Genomic DNA, 22,619 nt, shown 5'->3' with positions numbered 1-22,619 from the left:
CAAAACAATTTTCTTTTTAAAATTTAAAATTTAAAACATTGAAATTAGAAAATGAGTTATGTTGTTAAATTACAAGTTTAATTATATTTTTATTTTTCATATTTTCGAAAAACATCTTTATTTTTGTTTCTAGTTTTCTTTTTGTTTATAATTTTAGTCTCTAAAATTTTAATTATTCTTACTTTTGGTTTCTATTTTTTTTTTTACAGTTGATTTTTAGCTTTTAACTAAACCTAATTTTATCCAATTTACAGTTTTAAATATATTGATATTATTGTTTGTCCTTGCTGTAGAAAAACGTTACTATGTCATATCTTAAAGTAATAAAGGGTTACGGATGATTAAAATAAAAATTGAATAAAATTATAAATAATTAAAAAACAAAAAATCAAAATGAAAAAAATACATAAAACTAAAACTATGGATAATTAAAGTTAAGAGACTAAAGTTACCGAAAAGGTTTAGCATTGTATAGATGTATAAGGTTTTATTGGTGTCTTTTAATCTGTTGAATGATTTTTAAACATGTTAAATGATTTCTTTTAACATGTGGAATGATTTTTGAATAGGTTAAAATGTTTGTTGCGTAGTTTTATTTGTTATGTATTGAATTAGTTGATTTGTTTTTTAATTGATTGATTTCACTTAAGTTAAGTGAAATCAATAGATTGAATGAAAAATCAACCTGTTGAATTTGTTAACAGATTGACTATAAGTTCTATTTTTCAATAGAGAGGGGTTTGATTTACCATTTTGAGCGTGAAATCATTGGATATTATGTGGAAAACTCTCTCTCTCTCTCTTGATCATACAAAAGTGTAGTCATTGGATATTGATCTTGGATCTTTCTTGGATCAATTTTTCTTAGTTTTGAACATGGAGAAAGAGATTTGGTTGGCTAGGAAGAGTCTTCATTCAGGTTTGATCTTTCTCAAGTTTTTGGGTGGTTCTTGGTGGTTTTCCAGGTCTGAAAAGGTGGTCTTGATGTGCTTGTATAGATTCTTGTGGGATTCAAGGGTCTTAGGATGTATTTTTGCATATTTTGAAAGTGTAATATTGAGGATTCTGTAAATCTTTCGAAATAGTGCAAGTCAGGCTCAGGTTGCCTTGACAAACTAGATGTAACTCTGATTTGAGTGAACTAGTATAAAAATCTTGTGTTCTTGTGCTTGCCTCTAACTCTTCTCTCTTGCTTTGTGTTCTAGCATCTTGTAATTGTTCTTGTGTGTTCTAGCATGATTTGAAGCTTGACTTATATTTGTATTACTCATTTGAATCAATCTTGATAAGTCTTTCATGTTATTTTTTGTTTAAATTACAAATTTCAATTTGTGCAGAATTCCTAGTATTTCATTCGACTGATTTTGTGTTTTGATATGTTGGTTTACATAATATGATTAAAAGTGTGCAGTCTAGTAGCTTTTGCATCCTCATTTCGTGGTTGATTTGATTCAAGTTAAAAGAGTTTTAAGCTTTCAAAATTTACCTAAGTTTTTAATTAGCCAATTCACCCCCTTCTTGGCATTTCACCCATTTCAATACTCACAGCCTTCAGCAGCTATTATGTTGGGCACCATCTTCTAGCACTGGGCGATGCCTTTGAATGTCATTGATGCTTGTTGCATTGATTACCACTCCTCTTCATGTAGCTCCTTCCATGATGAAGCCATATCCTCATGTATGCACTTGGTCATGGTTAAAGGGTTGTCATTGTCTCCCGCCTCCCCACTTTTCAAAAGGATTTCCCCTCAAGTCTTTTTGTTTCCTTATAGAAACATCTTTAATCATCTTTTAGATGTTTAACTTCTTCCCTTGAGATCAAATACCCTTCTAAAAGAACACAAAATGAAGCAGGTGTTAGTAGAATAATTATATAAAACATGTAGCTCCTAAGGATCATACACCTTTAATCAAATGAGTTACCAAGGCATTGGAGTTTGGGAGCATGTTCCTTTAAGCTCTTATTTGCCTTGTGTTGAATCCATGTGCTTTTGGAACGACTTCCATTTTCAACACAAGGCCTTATTTGGTCTTGTCTTTCCATTCTACTAGAGAAAGACAACCTCTTTTGAATCTCCACAGAAGCCTTTGGCCTTTAACATGAGTACTTTTTGTTGAGGCACTCATTGGACTTTTGTGTACTATTTTGAAACTTAGAACATTTGACCTCACTTTTGTGTGTGTAACTGTCATGATTTTTATTTTTTCTCTTTTATTTCTCCTTTGCACTCGGTCCTCTTTCACTTGAGAAGGTGTGAGAGGATGAAGTACAAAATTTCTCTCCTTGTGTAAGTGTGTGATGATGTTCTCTCCCTTGGTCTTTGCTTTTATTTCTCCTTCCCTAAGCTCTGAGAGGGTTCTTTTTTTAACACTTTCTTACCCTCCCTCTTGTAGTTTTTCTTAACACTAGTGTTAGAGTGGAGATTTTTCAAACCTTGTCTTACGAGTTGTTGCTATACTTTTATTCAAAAATTTGCACTAAATCATTTAAGTATTGGTAGGGCAACAATTCCAATCTATCTCTAATATCAAGATTAAAACCACTAAGAAACCTAGAGATAATTTTCTCTTCTTCCTCTCTTATTCCCAAACTCATCATATATAACTCCATCCTTGGTCTATACTCCTGTACCTTCATGTGTCTTTGTTGTAGTAATTGGAGTTTGTCCATAAGCCCTCTATGATAGTAGAAGGGTATGCGTCTGCTTCTCATGGCACTTCTCAAGTCATTCAAATATTCAACTTGAGGAGAATTAATTAGCCTTCTCTTCCCTTCTAAAGATATCGACTAATACATGGCATTACTTTGGAAACTTAGGGTGGCTAAGGGAACTTTTGTCTCCTCACTTACTTGGTTGCAAGCAAAAAGTTGCTCCACCTTCATCTCCCAATCTAAATGTGCCTCTACATCTTCTTTGCCATGGAAGTGAGGGAGATCTACTTTAACTTCTCTAGGACTAGGTTCTTGATGATCACACCCTTCTTAACTATTCTTGGTGGAGAAGGTTGATAGTATTGGTTGACAATTCTACTATCCTTCTCAGAGTGTGTGAGTTGTGTGGGAGTTTTGGAGCTTTTCTTGGATTGGCTCCCACTCCTAATTTTCTATTGGAATTTTTCTTGTTTTGGTTAAAAAGCCTAAGCTCTTCTTCTATGATAGCAAGATGGACATCTCTTTTCTATTTTCTCTTTTTCTTTCAAAATGGCCTCTTGCTTCCTTCAAATTTTTAGTGATTTTAGTTGATGGGCTAGTTGAGTTAAGCTTTTTGGTGTCTCTTCACTAGAATCACTACAATTTGACAAGAAGGTGTTATAGACATAAAGATTTTCTAGATGAAAAGCACAAACAAAACTTGAATTTTAAAATGAATTGCTTAAGAGACTTAAAAGGCAAAAGAAGCTCAAGTTCACTTCTAGGAAAGAGAGGTGCATCACAATGGATTACTTAATAACCAAGCCTTTCCTAGCCAAAGTTTAGCTCTAGCCCTCTTGCACCAAACTTCTCAAATGGAATTAAGTTTCATATGCAAGTAAACACACACTAAACTATAAGCAATTAAAAAAATAAATAAATCTAATCTATGTGGCCTAATTATAGTTAGAAGGCACTTAGAACCTTCAAAACCTCACAAACTAAATTCAAATCACTAATAAGTTTAACGTTATAATTAGGAGATGAGATTGAACACCAAAGGCTTTCCCAAGACACCTAATTAGGCCATGTTTATAAGAAACTAAACATAACGAATTACAACTAAAAAATTGTGCATACAACTAAAGTGCTTATGCTCCTCTCAAGGTGTTTCTCTTTTCTTCTTTTTGCTCATTCATCAAGGCTTGAAGTACACTTAAGGTTTCCACCCCCTAAGATGCTACCTCAAAGGTTAGGTCACCTCAAAAGAGAGCCTACCACAAATATAAACCAAAACCGAGAAGTTCAAAGAATAAAAGCAAGAAAAGAGCCATAATGAAGCAAAGCTACACAAAATGAGGTTTTATATGACAAAACTGAAAATGATTAAGAAGAAAAGAAAGAAAATAAAAGCTAAGAACAAAGGTTAAACAATAAAAAAAGATACACCTAAAGAAAGGTACTAGAAAAGATGAACAAAACAAAAAACAACTAGAGTAGAGAGGGGTCCTTTTTGTCTATGCAACCCATGAGCTAATGGTTTACTACGCCACTCATTTTTGCTAAAAAAGCTAAGGCATATCTGTTGTAGAAATATTTTTTACTACACCAAATAGTTTTAAATTTCAACCAACTTAAACACACCAAAAACAAGTGGTATTAGTGGTCATAGTGCACATTTTTCATGTATTTTTCTTTGATCTTTTGATACTTCTTTTTCTAGATTTTCTTTTGATATTTTGTAAACTATTTTCTCTTTTTGAAATAAAAACAGTAACTACTACACAAGATACTTATAAGAGGAGAAGTAAGGAAACATATAAGACAATATGGAATTGAGGAAAAAACCAAGGCCCAAGATACTTAGCTCTTGTAGAACCAAAGCTCTTGATACTAAATGATGGACGAAGCCCCTCTAAGCTCTATGACCCAAGCAAGGTGGAGTCTTTCAAAGGTGAATGGTGTGCGTATAAGCTATGGAATGTGGTGGAATGTCTCAGTTTTTGTGATTTAATGGTGATGGGATAATGGCTCCTCCTCCAAGCTATATGACTTAAGCAAGGGGAACAAGTTATGGTGGTGTTTGAGTGCTTTCAAGAGAGGTTGGGCTCACTTTTAAGGAAGGTGGCTAGAGTACCTTGACAATACTCAAATTTAAAGGTAGTTTTTACATGGGGGAAACACCTATATTTATTGCCTAAGTTGTCTCAAAACTAGAAGCAAAACCCTAAAAACCTCAACTTTGCTAACTAGGAGACCAAGGTAAAAATCATCTCCATTAGGAGGAAGACACATGGCCACTTATCCTCTCCATTAGGAGCATGACACATGGCCACTAATCATCTCCATTAGAAGCACACCACATGGCAAGAGCTTGTGTCTCACAAAAGAAAGCAACTTGAAGACCACTCTTCCTAAGGGGCCACAAGTTTCTAGAAACTCTTTGATAAACTCCTTTGTAATTTAATCAAAATTGATTTCCTCACTTTTTATAGTATAGCATGAAACCAAAGATCAATCCTAGGAATGGCATATTTGCATTTGAACGATTATGTTGTGAATGTATAGAAAATCTAAAAACTAAAAATAGAAATAATGCATAGTGGTGTTCATGTATTAAGTTGTAGGATAGGTTCACAATATGAGCATGAAATGGTTGGATGAGCAAATTGATAATGCAAAACAATCCTAATTCACATCAATTCATTATAAAAACTATAATGGATCAAAATGATGGAGTAAAAACCTTAATTCAAAAATATGAAAACCTAATTAACGAACTTAACTACCGTGAAATCAAATTGACTTCCTAAAGGCAATGCTAGTGATTCAGTGGAAGAATAATAACAGAAATAGCTCAACTGAAGCAAAATTCACGGATTAAGATTGAATTGTTTGCTTGTTGTTGATTCTAATCAAAAAGACCTTTGATAGAAGTTAGATGACTGTGCATCATCTGTCTAAATTTGAGTGTGTTTCCAAACAGAATTCAGTAATGTATTGAATCAACAAGGTTCAATTAATCAACCTTCATCATGAACTTGATTTAGCATAGAAAAGAGAAAAATAAGAGTAATAATCGATGAAAATGAATAGCAAACATACAATGAATGGATTACAAGCACTTACAACAATGATTGTTTGGTGAATATGGATGAAATCACACAGAAGTATGGAGAATCTTGATGTCACAACCTATTGTGCAATTAATGACTTCAAGAAAACTCCAAATGAAGAGAGAAAAGTGAAGAAATGTGAAAGAGTTTTTGTGTTCTCCATGTGAAGTGTCATGGTCTGAAATGGAGTGAATGTGTGAATGAATGAATGGTTGTATGAATGTCTTTGTGGCTCATATTGTTCGTGGTTTATATCACTTTCCTCATCCTCTTCAAAACTAACTAAATGCACTCGTTATAGTTTCTCAAAAACCAAAAAACCAAAACTCCTGAAACTAATTACACCAGTTACTAGACTTGAATTTCCTAACTCTGGTTCATCTAGCACTATTTGGAAGCATTCCAATGGTCAATTCTACCTTGCAGAAGTGTGTTTAGGTGTCCTTCACAGTCTCCATCAACTTGCACTTGCATTTGAGCATTAAAATAAAAAGTCAACTTTTGGTCAACCTTTTAACATTTAGAATGGCTCCTTGTGGCCAAATTTTGAATTTGCTACAATAGGTGCTTCCTTCATGTTAAATCAACTTTGTATAAGTCCATTTTAATGTCTTTGAAGGTCTCCAACTCTTAAATCACCAATTGGAACCTTAAATGTAAAAGTCAATCCTAAAGTCAAACTTCATCAATTAAGTGTTCTTCTAATTTATTTCACAATTCATTTTACCTGTATAATTTTCTTTTCTTAGATTTTGATCAGCTCCCACCATTGGATTTGAGTATGTTAACCTGGACCAAGGTCATTGTAAATCAAGTCAGCACTTTATTTACCTAAAAGAACTAAAACTATGCTTATTCTAAGGTAAGCCAAGTTAGACTAAGCTAAGATATAAAAATACCATAACTATCTTACTACTGCATATGTATAAAACTAATCCTAAGAGAAAACAACAACTAAGGCTAACTAACTATTCAAAATGAGTAAATGTTATGACCTAAACTAAACTCCATTATTCTACTTTAGACTATGGTATTCTAACTTTACTAACTATGATTACCTATCTATCTATGAAACTACATCTAAATACTCAAAATAGTGTAGAATTCTGCAAAGACTATCTGGGTTAATTCTCTTCTAAAGATGGAACTAAACAACTATCAACTAGATTATGCTACTATGAACTAGAACTAATTAAAACTTACCCTAAAAATGCACTAACATTGCCTAATTAAGCTAACTTTATAAAACTAACTTGAAATACTTCTTAAGCTAAATCTAAACTAAAAACTCAAAATTAACAACTTAAACTTATCCAAAGAAATGCAATTAGTCAATAAAAACTTCAGTGACAAGGGACTTATCACTCTCGCCCACGTGTCTTCTTAAGGCCCATCTACTCTAGGTCTAAAACCCAACACTATAAGCCCAAGGCTCAAATACAAGGCCTAAAGAAAACCTAGACTACTTGGCTCGTTATACAAGGCCCAATAGAAACTGACTCTATTTTAAAAACTAAATTGCATCTATCTCAAAGGTTCAAAAAGGACATTATTATAGTCAAATGAAATCCCTTAGTCAAGTTTCCAAAAAAAAAAAGAATTAACGCATTTGGAGTTTTGCGAGGAAAGTTATAACCAAAATAGTGAACAAAGGTAAATGCTGCTGAGTTTTGTGCTACGCTGGGCGCGAATTTCCTCGGCAGCTATAACGCTTGGTGCCATCTTTTGGCACTAGGCAATGCTTGTTGAATGCTCTTGATGCTTGTTGCATTGATTTCCATTGCTTTTCATGTAGTTCCTTCCACGATGAAGCTCTATCCTCATGTATGCACTTGGTCATGGCTAGGAGGTTGCCGTCATTTGGGGATGGATGGGTTGTGACAAAGATCAACCAAATACATGATACTAGAAAAGTTGAAGGAGTTCAAGAACAAAGTCAAAGCTGAAAACATGTATGACAAGAAACTTAACAAAAAAAACACCCACAAAATGACATTTAGGCCTTCTCTACCCAAAATGCCAAGATTCACCAAGTACACCCCCGTGAATTCCTCAGGCCTCGAATGTTGGAAGAGGCTTTCCATGTCGACCTCCTCACTACCCGTAGGAAGGAAAAAGTGCTTCCACAACAAAAAGTTAAAACATGAATTTGTCCTAGCATCAAATTGTGACAAAATGGAAATTCTTCATTTGATGATGACAAACACAATGCTTCAGGTGCAATATTTCATCTGAAAGCAGTTAATGCAAAGTACCTTGTGTAATTATCCTCATTTGATAAGATTTCACTTGGGTAAATGATAAAGAGATGCAACTGTAAGAATTTCATGGAACAACTCAAATATTATTCAAAATCATTTTTATATGTGTTAGAGAATATTAATTTTTCTCCCATCTTACAAGAAGATCCCATGATGGCTTGTTTATATTAAATATTCCTAGAAGAATATGCTAAAGTTAATCCTCACTAACAACTTCTATGAAAAAACTAGATATCAACTCTACAAAGTTCATCAACCTCGTACTGTTATGCTCTTTATTCGAATTTGGATAAAAGTTATCCGACCTAGGCTTGATAAGTCATGCCATGTTCATAATGTTGCTTGAAAAAGAGATATGCAATTAATGTTGCATGAAGAGAATTTAATGCATCTTTACGCTTGAAAGTCAATAGTCACAATATGAAGAAAAAAGACATTCTGTGGAGATCTAAACAACTAGAAAGGATTGTCATGACTCTTTCTTCTAATCCTTTAAAAGTAGAAGATACCTTTGAAGAAGAAAGTTTGACACAATAACATTTTAACACTATTTAAATCTTTAAGTAATCATTGTGCCCTAAATGTGAAAAAAAAAATTATTCGTCTTACTTAGCTAATCCATAATAGTGAACTTCATTTGTATACACTTAGGACTTTACCCCTCTTTATTTAAGTGAACATGTAATATTTTTAGATAGCTTTCTTTGTAAATTGTGTTAGCCAGGAGTGATTGTAATCCAAGCAATACTTAATTTTAATTAGGAGGTGATTGTGTCCAAACAATACTTAGTCTTAGCCAAGTATGACGGTTGGATAAGAGACTAAGGCTAAATTAAACCAAGAGGACATGAATTGGTTTTGAAAAATTTATAAAAAAATTAACCCATTTCTTAAACTCTTTTAAGAATAATAAGTCTAATTAAAAAACCTGAAAGAAATTAATTGTCGAATCATATGAAAAGATTGAGAAAGGTTGAGAAACATTACTAAAAGATTTATGTTGGTTAAGATCACAACAAATCCTCGCATTCAGTCTTACCTATTCAAGCTTAAAACAATCAAAATCAATTGTCTTTATATGTCGCTTAGAAACATTCAATACATGTGAAGCATATATACAACATAGGAAACAAGTAGACTAACTCATGATCACACTCAAGGAAGAGGAATACAATAACAAAAAATATTGAATAAACTTCAAGAGAACAAAAACTTAACCTTGAAAATTTACGATATGGGATTAACCTAACAACCTAGTAATTTAAAGAAGTTACCAACTATAACAAAAGCAACCATACGTGAAGTTCAAGAAATAATACATAACCTCTTACTCTTTGAGAAAAATAGTTGAAAAATTTCTTAAATAATTATTGGATTGGAGTAATGTAAAAATAGCTTAGCTCTTTCTTTATAAATGTTTTACATTAGGTTTTGTAATGTTTGATAAAATTTATCTCAAATTGAATCAAAGGTTCAATTCATAGAGTTTTCAAAAACTTGTTTTTAAACTTATTCAAATACATTTAATCAATTAATCTAAAAAAAGGTTAAATATAAGTGAAAACGCTCTTTGTTTTAATCAATTATGTTTCAAATTAATCAATTATTCCGTGCTTCATCATTTTTGGAAAATCTTACAAACATATTAATTGATTATTAAGTTTGTTAATTGATTATCCTTAAAGACAAGCTAAAAACTCATTTGTTTGTTCTTAATTTTAATTTATTATCAAAACCAATAATTGATTATCTTATTATGAAAACATATTACTAATGTAGATTTAGGGTTGTTTAAATTGCCATTTATGCCTCAATTATAGCGAAACAAAAGCATATTCAAACGTGGTGGCAATTTTGCAACTTTAGCGAACTCTTATGCCTCGATTGTCCAATTAACTGAAGCATAAAAAGCCTTTTTTTGCATCGGTTCTAATATAACTGAAGTATAAAGTCTTCCAAAATTTGAAAATTCCTGCTATTTTCATTTTTTTAATTTGAATGTAGAGTTTTGCGCTTTGGTTCCTCCCAAACTGAAGCATAAAAGGTTTACACAACTTCCAATTTTTTTAATTATTTTATTCGTTAAATGGCCTTAGTTTATCTTAGAACTGAGGCATAATGGTGTACATGCTTCGATTATGTAAATAGCCGAGGAAAGAAGGGTTTTCACACCTCGTTTAAGTAAATAACCGAGGTAGAATCTAGGGAAAAGATCCCCAAATCAAATTTAGATTTCATTGTTCTTCGTCTACACGTTCATTTTTCTTTTTCGTCTTCCTTCTTCCTCGACGACGAGAGTTGCGCCACTACTTTCGCTTCTGCACTAGTTCCATTGCGGTTGCACCAACAATGGATTGCCACTATGCCGCGATTGTTATCCACTGTTGAACCCCCTCCTTGTACGATATTTTCTTGCATTTTTCTTTCTTTTGTATTTCTTTTTTGGTCATTGCTTTTGCGCATTTTTAGTCCATTCTTGCATCATACCGAATTTCATTTTTGGTTGTAATATTTTGCTTTGGTTGAATATGCTTTGCTTAGGTGTGTAATGGGTTGAATATGCTATGTGTAAGACCTAGGAAAATTTAGAATAAAGAGAAACCCATGAGAAAAATTAATGGCTTGATTAAGATTGTTAATTTGTTAAATTAGTGATTTTAATTTAATTATGACATATGGAATAATTATTTGAGTGATTGAAGTTATTACTTTTATTTATTTTAATTATCAATATTATATAAAATATGGAACATATGTGTATATAAATTTGTAGTGTGCATATTATAATGAGATAACGAGTGGCATAATGGCTGGTGTGTGTGTGTTTGGGTAGTGCAAGGGCCATAGCTTTGAGTCCTGCTGGCCAAGGAAAAGGTTGTATTTGTTTACTCTTTTTCTTTTTTTTTTCTCTCTTCTAGTTTCTAAGGTCATGTGTACGCTAATGTTCCATGGGAAAGAAAAGATATGGCATATTATTAGCAACTCCTAGAAACCAACTGTTGGGTTTTACATGTGAAGGGCCCAAAATAAAATAGTGAGATTACTTAACCTAATAGGGGAAAATCACAAAATGAAGGATGTTTATGGCAAACCCTCAACCCTTTAGGTAAAGCAAAGGTTATAGAGAAACCGTGAAGAGTGAAGGTTGGAGCTTAAAGAAAAACGTAGGTTGAAAGCTGCTAAATAGGTAGGGGAAGCTTAATCTTGTTGCTTATTATGTGTGTATACATGTTTTCTGCTTATTCTCTCGTTTTTGTTGGTGATGAATGCCATGCATGTTTTGGAAGTTGGGAATCCTCGTGTTGTTTTGCTCTTGCATCCGTTGTCCAGGGATGCAGCTATGTAATATTCCTGTTCTTTTGATGCATGTTTTTTTTGTTCTTTTAAAAAAAATGGTTAAACTTGTTAAATGGGGATGGACTACTTTATATACATAGATCACATGGGTTTTTGTTCTCGATCACGAATGAGATTCCTGTATGTGAAGATGTTTTTCGAAAATCATGGTAGTCATAGAAGTATTCTTTTTGTTGTAGTGCATTTTCATGGTCGTGGGGTTGAGAATACAACTTTTGTTTTCAATATTTTTTTCATGTATATCATTACAATTTTTGAGGTGGTATGTTAATGCTGCCAAAAGATGGTCCGTATTCAAATATTGGGTTCCCAAGGGCAACGTTTTGGTTCTTGTTCCTTGGATTGGAGACGTATATATAGTATAGGCCTAGTCTGGTTATCCCTTTTCTTCAATGTTTTACTATTACGTATCCCATGTGCTTGGTAGAAGACACCCACATGAAACTTGGTTTCATTTCTATTTTCACGTGTGAGATTTTGCGTGAAAATATGGTTCCTTTGTGTTCTTCTTGGTGATCTATTATGGATTTCAAAAACTTATAGTGGTGGTTAGCTGTTGTTTTTCCTAAACCCACTATCACGTTGTTGTAGTCGGACTTTTAGGATGACCTTTGTTTTTTTTCTTTTTGCTTCATAACATGTTTAGGAGACCATGACTCACTTGTGAAATTAGTTTTTTTTTCCTTCCTCCTGTTTTGGTGCAGACCACACTTAAAAGGCTTTGTTCTTAATATGTTGTATATCTTTAGTTTGATAGGACGTTGCATGATGGGATAGTCTTATTGTTTTATTTTCTTTATTCTTCTTTTGTAATTAATGTGCATTTGGTTGCAATATTCACATTTCCTTTCTTCTTCTTAGGCATAATTTGCTCTCTTTCTTTTGGTGATTTGACTTTAGCATGGTGGGGCCGTTTTTGTTTTTTTTCTTTTATTTTACATATCAAGATTTGGTTTGTTTGGTAGAAAACCATGGTGCAGACTCGCGTGCAGGTGGTGTTGTTAAATGCTAAACCTTTTAATACGTTGGTGTTCCTAGAGAACCCAATAGTATTTGGAATGTTAATCCATATATGAATTCACTTTTGTTTCCTTTTAGCTTAATGACCACACGTAAATACTTTGTGATAACTATTGGTTCAATATGTTTAAAGAAAAGTGTAGCTTGGTGTTACTTTTTCTTTCTTCATGTTTTTATCTAATTGCCATATATGTAATGTGTTGTTGAAGCTTTGATAGCTTGTTGCATGTTTCCATACCTCGAACCATGTGGGATGTAGTTAGTCCATGGGTTGCGGTTCATAGTTTCAATTCTTCTCCTATGCTATACTATCTTTTATCACATAATAAAGGGTAGGGAGGTCCACAGATTGTAAGAAAAGAAATTATATCACTTTTAAATTGTGAGTGTAGGGATTCACGTATAAGATTTTAGGTTTACTTTTCTTTTGAGTGGGATGTATGAATGGCGAATGAATGTGTGTTGTTGGTTCTTCTTCTTATTTCTTTATATTCGTGTACTTTATGTTCATTCTTAAATAAGAGTGAGTGAATGGTTGTGTTGTGTATACTTTGGGAGGGGATTTCTTTATGGAACTTTATTTCCTAATCATGATGTGATTGTGATTATAATGCCTAAGTATATTACTTGGATGGTTGTGTTGTGTATACTTTGAATATTATTCGCAATGTCTTTTTTTTTTTGCTGAATATCGATTATACATCATTGTTTATGATTAGTTTACCCTTATTATTTGTGTTGTGTGTTTGTTGTGTGTGTGATGGTTGTATGATGCATGTGTTATACGAGAGCAGATGATATTGCAGATGAGTATGACATGAAGTAGATTGATGAAAGAAAGGGGTGAACTCGAGATTTATGTTGTTTTTTATTAAGTTGTTAAATTACGTATTAAAGAAAATGTAATTTATTTTCAATGTAGTTATTATTTAAAAAAATTAGACAATATGGATGTTTGAACTACATTGTTTTTAATAGATTAAATTGTGAATTTTTACTAAGTTCATTTTATCGATAATCGTTTCCACTAAAAGTGCTCATTTTATAACTTTTTGTGACATCCAAAAGTTGGGATGCTACATTATGCTTAGGTTTGGGAGATGGAAATTATATTTTGATAGAAATTGGGTATGTAATTTTTTTTGCTTTTAAAAATGGGATTGGTGATGATGGAACCACTCATTGAGTAGGCATGGATTTTATCAGAGTTTACTTTTTAAACTTTTGTCCATGTTTACTTTTGATGGTTACATTTTTGATACCTCTATGTTCAGGTACTGTTGCATTGTGGTAGGACTGTGTGTAGCTCTCCAAAACGTGGGTACAATTGCATTCTCCTCCATTGTTGCTAACGAATCATGCTCCCAGGTTCTTATTTTTACTTTGAGCCTATAATTTTTTAGTATATTGTTTATTTTTTGTATGTTAGATAAATTGATTTAATTATATGTTAAAATAATTGTATGTTGTTGTATGTTTATTTAATTATATGCTTAAATAAATTGATTTCTTTTGTTTGATCTGAGATCGTTGTTGTGTGGAGTTAGCCTTAGTTTCTCGTTCAAGATTGAATACGAAAATTATTTACTATATCCTAGTTTTTATTTGAAGGAATGTGTATTTTTTTACAAAGGAAATAATATTAATAATTTGAATGTAATAACTTTTTAGTACTTTATTAGTGCATATATATATATATATATATATATATATTAATATTCATGAATATTTGTTAATTGTGTTTTGTATTGATCTTCGGGTGCACATTTGATTGTGGTTGATAATCACTTCAATTTCATATAACTTGAAGACCAATGCTAAATGCTGACAAAATTTCATGAAATTTTAGATATATTTATTAAAATTAATATGTATCAGTAAAATAAAGAAAGTGAATGTTCTTGAATGGAATAGGTCATACCTTGAATACAAAAGTGAGGTGGTCATTCATTTAAAGGTTATTAAAGGTGTGAATTTCTAGTTTTTTGACCAGACAGTGTTAAAGTCAACGCCACGTGTCAATTTCTAGTTTTTTTGAATTTTTATTTTTTTTTTGAATTTTTTAATTTTTTACACATGTCATTTCATAGTTGTGTCACGTGTCAAAATGACTCAATGTGATCCCTATATTTGTTTTTAGTTTCAATTTAGTCTCAATTTTTGTAAAAATGAAGCAATATTGTTCCTCCTTAGATTGACACTCAATTTAATCTTTGTATATAACTTATGATGATATTCTTAATAAAATTGACGTTTTTATTAAATATTTATAGAAATATTTTTAAACAAGTTTTTTTTAAGTTTTATTATTAAACAAAGTTAAACCCCAAACTTAATTTCAAAAATTAAAATTTTTTTACACGTGTCATTTCACAATTGTGCCACATATCAAAATGACTCAATTTGGTCTTTATTTATTTTTAGTTTCAATTCAGTCACAATTTTTGTAAAAATTAATTAATATTGTCCTTTATTAAATTGACACTAAATTTACCTTTTTTATAAATCTTATGGTGATATTCTTACTAAAATTAACGTTTTTCTTAAATATGTCTATAAATATTTTAAGTTAACTTTAAATTCTATACAAAACATTAGACTTTGATTTTGTTTTGAACTTGAAATTTAGTTCCAAAACTTATGTGTGACAATTTATTTGATTTTTAATCTTCACTAAGTTTGTATAATATGATACACTTGATGCCTTTATATATGATGACAAAATTGTTAATTTTTTTGAAATTAAGTTTGGGGTTTAACTTTGTTTAATAATAAAACTTAAAAAAAAACTTGTTTAAAAATATTTCTACAAATATTTAATAAAAACGTTAATTTTATTAAGAATATCATCATAAGTTGTATACAAAGATTAAATTGAGTGTCAATCTAAGAAGGGACAATATTGCTTCATTTTTACAAAAAATGGGACTAAATTGAAACTAAAAACAAATATAGGAAACAAATTATGTCATTTTGACACGTGGCACAACTATGAAGTGACATGTGTAAAAAATAAAAAAAATTTAAAAAAAAATTCAAAAAAAAAAATTCAAAAAAATTCAAGAAAAACCAAAAATTGACATGTGTCGTTGACTTTAACATCGTCTGGTCAAAATTAACAACAAGGACCAAATTGAATCATTTTTAAGAAAATGAGGACCAAGTTGAGACAACGAAAAACTTGAGGACCAAACTGAAATTTCTTGACAAATAGAGGGACCAAAAGAGTAATTTAACCAAAGAATTTATACAATTTGCGCAACGTAATAAGGGTAAAAGTGATGATGAAATGAAGTTTGTATGTCCTTATGTTTACTGTTTGAACGAGAGAAAGTTGAATGCATCCAAAATTAGGGAACACATTATTTGTGATGGTTTCCTTCGAAGTTATACAACATGGACATACAAATTAATAAACTTTCTAATTGTCGCTCAAACTGAAAATGTTGTTGTTTCAACTATGGAAGATCGACTTCAAGAAGACAAATTAGAGGACTTTATAATCTATCATTTTAAGGTATAACAATGAATTTGTTTTAAATTGAAGCGTCATTGGCAACTTTTGTGGTTTCCATAAAGGACAGCAATGATGTGTGGCTTTGTTCCTTGCATAGGACTCCCCCTAACCATCTTAGACAAGTAATAGATTGGTAAGAACCTCAATTTGATGAACTTTCTTTCTTATATAAGTGTATTTTAAAACATTAGCCTTTTCATAGTTCATTTGTTGGACAATGCATGTTATTAGGGAAATCAACTCCTAAGGCAAAAAGGCTTGGATTGTTGGCTCTCCAAGTTTGGTTGTTTTGGTCTATAGTATTATAATTGTTCGATTTATTTTCTTCCTCAATATTTATATTTATGTATTCCTTGTAGTGTAATAAACAAACCGATTTATATGAATGCAGTTACTATGTAATGCAATGGATGTCAACTATTGTTTGTGCTCGTATGACAAGTAGTTGGGAAATAGTAATAATTTCATTATATCAAATACTCATAAGTTATTTTGTCTTGGTTTATATACTAATTGAAATTTTTGTCTTGTGTGCAGAAATTTGACACTACTACACCAATCCCTCAGAAGTCTATTAAATATTTAAGAATAGCTTGTGCAAAGCACATTATACAAATGTACAATAATATTTAATACATTTATTAATTGGAAGGACAGGATCTTGTAATGAATAATATTAAGAACATTTTTGTCTTATTTTGGTTTAAACAATATAATGTTATGTTTCTGGATGGTTTTTGGTATTTTGTTTGTAGGTTTAATGTGTAGAATGTATTAGAAACAAAAATTGCATTAAAAAAATGACCACATTTTTCCTCAAGTCATACCAAGAATGAAGCAAAAAAGGGGCATTCTGCCTTGGTTGTGGTCAAAACTAAGACATAATGTCATTTTAGATTTAATAATGTTTTTAATTTTTTTAACTATTCTTCCTTAGTTGTAGTTAATGTTAGTTTTGAAATGGTTGAAATGCCAAGAAGGGGGGAGGGGTTGAATTGGCTAGTTAAAAATTTAGGCTATCTTTGAAAGCTAAAAACCACCTTTAATTGAATCAATTAGATGACCAAGTTAGGATGCAAACACTACTGAACTGTATACTTTCAATCGGTTAAAAACAGAGTTAATTGATTGATTTTACTAAACAGATTATGTTCTGGTATAATCAACCGATTGAAATAGAAAAACAATCGACTGAAATACTGGAAAAAATGCAGAAATGCATATTCGAGTTTTAAACCAATAACAATGCACAAGAATGATCAAGACATGTTCTAAATGATTATGCAAACATGCTCAATACTGCAGATGTCATGAAAACATGCAAAAACATGAAAAAGATGATTAAAACACAAGTTCTTGAAACTTTAAAATGAATATGCAAGAGAGAAAGGTTAGAGAAGAGAGGAGACCATGAGATTTTTATATTGGTTCACTCAAACCTAAGCTACATCTAGTTTGTCAAGGTAACCTAAGCTTGACTTTGCACTATTTCAAAAGACTTACAAAGTATCCACCTTTACACTTTCAAAATATGCAAAAACCACACAAAAGACTCTTGAATCACACAAGAATCATACCAGCACAACAAAAACCCTCTTACAGACCTGGAAAACCACCAGGCACACACACAAAGCTTGAGAAAGATCAAACCTCAGTGGTAGCACAACCCAGCCTACCACAAACCACCTTCTCCAAGCTTCAAACCAAGCAAAAAGGTCCAAGAATTGATCCAAGATCACGAATTGATCCAAGATCTATAATATGAATTACAAACTTCAAATACACTTTCTTAATGATGTAACTATGTGGAGAGCACACGTTCCAGCCTTGATCAACATGAATACCATTAAATCTCCTTTCCTTTATCAATGTAGGCTTCATTCCAATGATAATGGCTTCAAGATAGTTCAAAAGGGCTTCATTAAATCTTCACCAAATCTTCAAGAAGCATACCACCTTGGCTTCTCATGTCAACAGTTAAAACTGAGACATAATGTCCTTTTAGATTTATTATTTTTTAATTTTATTACTATTCCGCCTCAGTTATGCTCACAACAAAGGCAATAGGTCCTTTAGTTTTTTATTTTTTTTAATTTAAATGGTATTATGCTTCAGTTTTACAAAATTGAAGCATAATATGGACCTTTCTACCTTAGTCTTCAATCGAGATAGAAAAGCTACCCATTTTCACCTTGCCCTGATATACCTCAGTTGTAGAACCGAAGCCACATAACCAAAATCATCACGACTAAAACCCTTTACTATACTAATAAAATATTCAATTACATAAAAGCTTCATCGATTAAACTAAAATTATTTTTTTCCAAACCATTTTATCTTTTCAAAACAAGTTTTATGATTAAGATTGTGTACTAGATTGAGGTAATGGTAATTTACCTCATGTACAAAACTAAAAAACACATGCAATGAAAGTAATAACAAGTAATACATCTTTAATATCATCTTCAAACATCACCACAAAAAATAGATTTTATAAATTCTTCCAAGAAGCATGACTTGACTAACAATCTCCCCTTCTTTGTGATGGCCACATTGAACGTGATTCTTTCATTGCAACGAGTCTTCAAACACAAGTACAAAGCATGAAAACTCATAGAATAAGAGCTCTCCCTCGATGCAATACCTATCCTTGATCAAAGCTATGTTAGTACAAAGTGGATCTAGAAAGGGTGTTGAATAAAGCTTGTGGACATTTGATATTTAATTTTGTGCATACATATTACAATAATTAAAATTTAGTAAGGAGTAAAGAAGAGAAGAATACACACAAGGATTTATACTAGTTCACCTCTACTTGAGGCTAAATCTAGTATCTTAAGTCACTTGATTAAGAAATTCATTAATCGAAACCTTTGAATAGCAATGAGTATCAACCTATCTAGGTTCACAAGTTTAGTATGAACATGAGCACAAACCTCTCCAGCTATTCTATCTCAATCTCCCCTTGAGATCAAGAACTCACAATGCAATAATCAAATGGTCTCTCATGTAGGAGAGTTATAATAATGCTCACAGTGTTCACTTCACATAGTGAAGGATTTACGATGGTTTTGCTTAATCCAATATCACTCTCTAACAATTTAATGTGACAGGATAACACTACAAAAAAATTATTATTTAGTGGAGGGTTTTTTTTCGATCTGCAGGGGTTTTCACCCTTCGCAAATTAATTTGCGGGGGTTTTCTAAACTTCCACAATTAGAGTTGCCATAAGCTATTCGCGGAGGTTTTAGATAACCCCTGGTATCCGAGTTATATTGCGGAGGTTGATTTGTGGAGGGTTTTAACCTTCTCAATTGGTGACTATTACTTTGTGGAGGTTTGAAACCTCCTCTATTTGTAATTATCCATCTGCATTTATAATTTATTAATTTAATGAAATTAATTTTATAATAAAATAAATAAAATATATAAATTCATAAATTATACAAAAATTAAACAAAATTAATTTGATTAATGATTTGATAAAGTATCAACAATTATAATGTAAATTTAAAAAAATACATAATGTTGAAAAAATAAAATACATCATAAGAGACTTGTGTACAAAGTAAAATAAGTGAAATTTAAGTGTCTTTTGTCTTTCGCTTTCAGTGTATCAAGTGATGACAGCAATCTCAACTCAAACTCATTTTTAGTTTCTACTTTCAGGCCAATAAGTGGTAATTTTGCTATTCCTAATCGCTTATCTTGCCCAATGTCTTCATAAAAAACCTGAATTCAGATCCATCAATCATGGAGACAAAAGAATTTAATCAGGATAATGCAGTTAGGAAGAGAACAAGATTTCAAACCAAAAATCTATCAAGTGTAGCTAGTCGAAATAGATTAAGGTTTGGATAAATTTATCCATAAGCACATACAGGAAAATGAACAAGGTAAAAGGGAATAGATTACTCTTAGAAGTTAATATTAGTCCATACATATGTTAATTTGTGATGTTTCTTTCAAATAGTTTTGTAAAAGTTATTTTTAACTCATGAATTTTAATTTATGGAAGAAGATTATGTCATTTTACCTTCTAATTTTCTTTTCCTACAAAGGCTTGTGGAGAAATGCATCTAGAAAGAGCCTAATAAACCTTCAGGGGGAGAAGCTAAAGTAATAACTATAATTAAGATTAAAAAAGGAATCTAACATGAATTTTCTAAGAAACAATTACATAAGAAACCTACCACTCTTCAGTCACATTATTTGTGATAGGAGTTTAGGATGACCCAATTAGATCTAAGTTCTCTTTTTAGTCAATTCTACATAATTGGTTTTTAAGGGAAGGATTACCCTTGCTTTATAAGCTTTATATAAGTCATATATAGTTGAGGCTCTAATAATATTATAGAATTTTGGCCTAGGGTCTAACTCACCCAAAAAAATCCATTTATAAGATTAGAATAACCCAAATTAAGTTATATTTAAGTCACATTTCTAGTCAATGTGTTCTAAACACAACCCGTGAGACTATAATTAAGGCAAGCTAGGGATGACTGCATGCAACTAAGGCAACTTTCCAAAAACAAACCACTATGAAAGCAATTCTACTAAGTCTACCAATCAGTCTAAATAAAAATTATATTATTAGAAATAGAATACTTACCACAATAGGAATTAAGGATGCCCAAAACATAGCATGCCATCCTGCAAATTTTTACAAGGTAAACCAACTGTTATCCTTCAACTGAATAATTGTGAATTCCATAAAACTCCATTAAGAAAACTGTTGCTCACCATTAACATTTAGTAGCGGGAATACAACAAATGAAGCCTAGAGGATGGGACTGTCAACAACATAGTGAGCAAGTATGTCAAACAAGTTACCATAGGAAAAATCATATATACAATATAATGCTACTAATTCAATGTTTACAAGAGTTACCTCACACTAACAACAACCTTGAAGTCATCCCCCAAGGATCTTTTGATATACTTTTGGAAATTAAATTTACTTCCAACAGGTGTACCTACACATAATGCACTGTCAAAAGAGGAAGGCAAATTCAGCTTTAAAAGAACATGTAATATTGCGGAGTCTCACAGTGATAAATCCATTGCGCAAAGCCAAGTAGTCAACCTTGCCCACACACCGATAAAATTGCCTAAAAAAGCATCCCCGAAATTGGCAACATAGAAGACATATCACAAAAATTTAAAGAGAATCATAAATTTAATTCAAGTTATAAACAAACAAGATTTTTATGACTAATGATGTAAAAAAATTGAAGTAGTGAATTCATAAGTTGCTTCACTTTCTGATTCTTTTGAGCTATACCTAAACCAATGCTATTAAAGTTTTCTTCACTTTTCAAGGATAGGTTCTCTGTAAACTAACTTTAAATTTAAAAATATAAAACATGAATGGCTATCAAACACACAAAATCAAATTGAAAAAAAAAACAGAAAAAAAAAACAATCAACTTACTCCAGAAAGAAGCAGATTCTTAGGAAGCATTTTAGCCACTTCAGGAGGTAGAACCATGTGTCTAAACAACAAAATTAACATCAATATACAAATCATTGAAATAAAAATAATATTAGAAAGGTAAAGAAAATGGATTCAAGCGTGTATACCTGTATTCATACGTGTCATTGAATTACTTTTCAAAATACTAAATCTGACCCATTCTCAAAAACTAGGGTTTGTAACTTTGCTCGATTAAATCTGCTACAAGAGGACACAAAACTTCTCAACTAAAATAGAATAATCAAACATTAATAATGGAAAGAGAAGAAAAAAAATAGTATAGAGAGAAAGAATTTCTCACCTGAAGAGTGAAGATAGAGAGTGAGAGAAGAGGAGGAGAACAACTAGGAATTCATTTTTCGTAGTAATGATGAGATCGATCCATTCTTGGCGAAATGAAATCGATTTGGGAGATCCAAAACGAAAATGAATGTGACACTTTGAGAAATTGGGAAAAACGTAAACGAGTGTTTGGTCAATGTAGTTGTCTATTTCACTCATTTCGCTCTACACTATTAAAGTCACATGATCCTTTTATTTTAACTTGTAGTCTTGAGTTTTCTAATACATTCAACTAATCCAAGTCATCTAACACTTGTGTAGAACTAGAGTCATCTGATGGCTTGATCGTCTAATCCAACCTTCAACTCGTCTAACTAGTGCTTTCAGTTGAGCTTGTCTAAATCTTGCTTTTGCTTCTTTCTTTCAAACATTAAATTTTTCTTTATTGTGTTATGCTTGGTTTAAACTCATTGAATACACATTAGCTTATCAAAACACATACACATACATATTAATATTCACTAGCAATCATTTCACAATATCTTGGGTCATCTAATGTTCATGTTCATATGGCTAATGAATTTTATTACTTGACCAACCCTTTCAATGTCCAGTGCTTTATCTAAGATCTAATTAATTGGTACAAGCTTATGTGGAACTTATGTATATTAAGTTATCTTTGTTTGTTTCACTATACATTTTGTATCATCAAAATCTATTTAGATGATTACATACTTGTGCAAATTTATGTATATGATATTATCTTAGGTGCAACCAATGAGAAAATGTGTGAAGAATTTCAAAGATAATGAAAATATAGTTCAAGATGAGTATGATGGGAAAGTTAAAGTTTTTCCATGATCTGCAAATAAAACAAGCTAAGGATCATATATACATCCATCAAACCATATATGTTAGAGAACTTCTTAAGAAGTTAACGTAGAAGATGCAAAGG

General features: G+C 31.5%; 1 protein-coding gene across 1 annotated transcript in view; it reads right to left on the bottom strand.

Annotated features, from left to right (window-relative positions):
• Positions 1-21,397, bottom strand: part of LOC114175174 (uncharacterized) — a 29,966-nt gene extending 8,569 nt beyond the window's left edge. Inside the window, exon 1 of the mRNA XM_085670301.1 lies at positions 21,341-21,397. Coding sequence (XP_085526427.1) covers positions 21,341-21,397 — 57 coding nt within the window. The remainder of the gene's footprint in view (positions 1-21,340) is intronic.
• Positions 21,398-22,619: the final 1,222 nt, after the last annotated feature.

Source organism: Vigna unguiculata, chromosome 3 (assembly GCF_037176805.1).
Source record: "Vigna unguiculata cultivar grain cowpea cultivar isolate G323 ecotype 2 chromosome 3, ASM3717680v1, whole genome shotgun sequence".
Taxonomy (NCBI): Eukaryota; Viridiplantae; Streptophyta; class Magnoliopsida; order Fabales; family Fabaceae; genus Vigna; species Vigna unguiculata.
Note: the sequence above shows the minus strand (reverse complement) of the source record. Positions and strands in the feature narration are given on the sequence as shown.